The following is a 3,112-nucleotide window of genomic DNA, read 5'->3' on the forward strand; positions in this document are numbered from 1 at the left end:
GTGATGGCTTTAGACCTGGATGCTCCTTGGGGGGCATGGCAGACGTATTCAATTATACGCAATGGCCCTTGCCCCCAGAGGTGGATGCTACTTCTGGATTGTTCCTCCGTGGGTCCTTGAAATACAGACTGTCCCCCGGCCAGGACCTTTTCCCAAGTAGCCGGTGACCAGTGGGTTGAGCACCACACTCCAGGCCCCTGTGATGAGCCCCAACTTCCTCCAGGCGCCTCCTAAGTCTGGGTTTATGAAACTAGCCACATTGGAGGCATTGTAGGGCCCCAAGCAGAGCATCAGGGTGAGAAGAGCTCCCCCAGCCACCCAAGCTGCCCTGAGCTTCCGCTTGTGGCTCAGGCCTGAGTGGGCCAGGGCCCGGAGGCAGCCCACGTAACAGAAGGCAGTGATGACCAAGGGCAGAAAGAAGAGCAGGATGGAGAAACTGAGGCGGGCAGGGCGGGCCGAGTTGGGATCCCAGGCTTCCAGGCAGACCGGGGAACCGTTCACGGCTATGTTAATTCCCAGAGAACCAGTGGCGTTGTTCAGCCAGCCTCCAGGAGCCTCCAAGCCAAAGACCAGGCCCAGGTGGCAGAGGACAAGGGCCCATATAGCCACACACACACCCCAAGAATAGCGGGGCCTCCGAATAGCTTGGTACCCGAAGGGGAAGGCAGCCCCCAGGTAGCGACCAGCACTGAGAGCTGCCAGGAAGCCTCCACCCGCATAGAGTGGAGCAAAGTGGGCCACGACAAAGACAGGGCAGAGGGGGAGTGGCAGTGGCCAGGCCCCAGAAGCCAGGGCCTCCACAGCCTTCAGGGGTAGAGTGATGGCCAGGAGGAGGTCAGAGCAGCTCAGGTGGAGCGCATAGACCAGGCTGGGGGTGAGACGCAGTCTTGCGTGGGCCACTGCACCTCGGATGGCCAACAAATTCAGCGGGAAGCCCAGAGCAAAAGCAGACACATAGAGGACAAAGGAGAGCTGTGGAGGCAGGGCCATGGAGCACGGTGCAGTGGGTGCTGGCCTATGTTGCTCCTGCTTACTGTTCTCAGCAGAGGAAATAGGGTGCTTGAACCCCACGCTGGTGTCCCTACTGCCCAGTCAGTCCCGGCGCCTCTGATGATGCCTAGGACCACAAGAGGAAATGGGGGCTGGAGAGTCACAGCCCCGAGCAGAATCGAGGAGTCCTCTCAGTCCCCAGCTGTCCTCCACAGTACCATCTCTTTGGGGAAGATAACGATTCGGTGTAAGAGGAAAAGATAGAAGGTTCCAGAGCTGAGGTGACTTCTGTTCTCATAAACTCTGGGAAGAGAGGAGCAGAAGGAAGTCAGAACCAGGCTGCATGCATGTCAGACACCTGAATTCCAGCCCTGTCCATTACTAGAGTTGCCAGACCCCCTCAACAGGAAAGACCCTTCACCAGAGAAATCAGGGGCTGGAGGATTAGCTCAGCAGTTAAGCATGCATGCAGCTTCCAGGAGTAGGGAATCAGTCGCCTCCCAGTCATCATCTAACTCCAGTTACATTTTCCTTCTCTGTACACACATACACAGTGTTTTTTTTTTTTAATGGGTAGCCCAGGCTGGCCTCAAACTTGTCATCTGGCTGCCTCTGTCTCTTTCAGCAGATCCTACTGGCTCTTGCTACAACAACCGGCCACATTTTATTGTTAAGAAAAATCCCAGGCATGACAGCACACACCTCTAATGCCAGCAGAAGCAGAAAGATCTCTGTGCATTTGAGGCCAGCCTGATCTATATATCGAGTTCTAGGACAGTCAGGGATACAAAGTGCGTCCCTGTTACAGAGAGAGAGCTAAAAACACATACAGGCAGGGAGAGGCAGGCAAAGGGGATGGTAAGGTGACAGCCCCATGGCAAGCCAGTGCCCAGCAGTGTATAACACCTCAGGGAACATCCTGGCACAGGCCCCCAGAGAAGAGAGGAGCCTTCGGAAAAAGGACTCACCTCTTAGTGCTACCGGATGTCTCTGAGGCTCAGGAGTCCCCTTGCAGGGCTATTAGATGATGCCCAGGATGGGCAGTGAGCTGGAAGGCAGAGAAGGGCGGGGCAGTCATTAGCAGGAGGTCCTAGCAGCCTGGATGAGCAGCTGATGGAGCATCCTATGATGGTCTGCGGGAGGTGAGGGTGTCCAGAGGAGGGATAAGAGTATGACTGGCTTGGTTGAAGACCTTAAAGAGGCAGGGTTCATGAGGCACAACCTTGTGCCCTTCTGACTCATTCATTGCCAGTTCAAACCCACCCACGCAGAGCGGGATCTGCCTCAGTGCCAGATGAGCTCACCGGCAGACCCTGGCTTTATTGACTCACTCCTAGGTAACCAGGGGGAAAAAAAAAAAGCTGCAACCTTTAATTCTAGCTGTTCTGGAAGTTGATGTAGGAGCATCACAAGTTCAAGACCAACCCGGGCTACACAGTGAGTTCAACTTCAGACTGGAAAACATAAAATGGCACTGTCTCAAAATGAAAACTGATGTAGGAACTCGAGATATGGCTCTGTGGTGCACCACCTGCCTAGAATCCTCCCCAGGGCTGGAGGAGTGGCTCCGTGGTTGGGCACCTGCCTAAAATCCCCCAGTGAGGGACTAGGAATGCACTTCAGTGGTTGAGTACTTCCCTAGCTTATACAAGACCCAGTTTCCATCCACAAACCCAAAATTTATTTTTAATTTCTGTTTCTCCTATATACACACCTGGCAGTTCTGGTCTAAATTCTATGCAGCAACATTTTCAAGGATGGTTCACAATATTCCCTAAGCATCTCACTTGGTGGTTATTCAAGGTTCCTATGGCTGTGTGACCCCATGTCTGCTATCTCTGCTAAAAGGCTGGTCTCATGAGTGCCAAGGTCTGCCTTGCCCAGGGCATGGTGCCCTATAGGTGTTCTGGCCTCAGGAGAATTGCTTGCTCTCAGGTGGAAGGCTGTAGTGTTCTGGAGTCCAGGCCTCTGGGCCTCCTGGCCACCTGCTCTTCACGCCTCAGCGGGGCTGTTGACAGCCACATCTCGTGGTCAATGGGTCATGAAGTAGCTTCATATCAGCAGCTGGGCTTGGGGACAGGACAAGCAGGTACCTGGTGGTTGCCAGGCAGCCTGATCCTGA

The 3,112-nt window shown here is 54.4% G+C and overlaps 1 protein-coding gene across 1 annotated transcript; it reads right to left on the minus strand.

Moving 5' to 3' along the window:
• Positions 1-87: 87 nt before the first annotated feature.
• On the minus strand, positions 88-990 carry Ffar1 (free fatty acid receptor 1). The gene has a single exon (XM_050119019.1). The coding sequence runs from the start codon at positions 988-990 to the stop codon at positions 88-90; it is 903 nt and encodes a 300-aa protein (XP_049974976.1).
• Positions 991-3,112: the final 2,122 nt, after the last annotated feature.

The sequence above is a fragment of the Alexandromys fortis genome, unplaced genomic scaffold (genome assembly GCF_014885135.2).
Source record: "Alexandromys fortis isolate MF-2015 unplaced genomic scaffold, M_Fortis_MF-2015_v1.1 scaffold_140, whole genome shotgun sequence".
Lineage (NCBI taxonomy): Eukaryota > Metazoa > Chordata > Mammalia > Rodentia > Cricetidae > Alexandromys > Alexandromys fortis.

What these genes read in the sequence shown, in the direction of transcription:
- Ffar1 (XM_050119019.1), bottom strand. Translation starts at nt 990, where the DNA reads ATGGCCCTGCCTCCACAGCTCTCCTTTGTCCTCTATGTGTCTGCTTTT.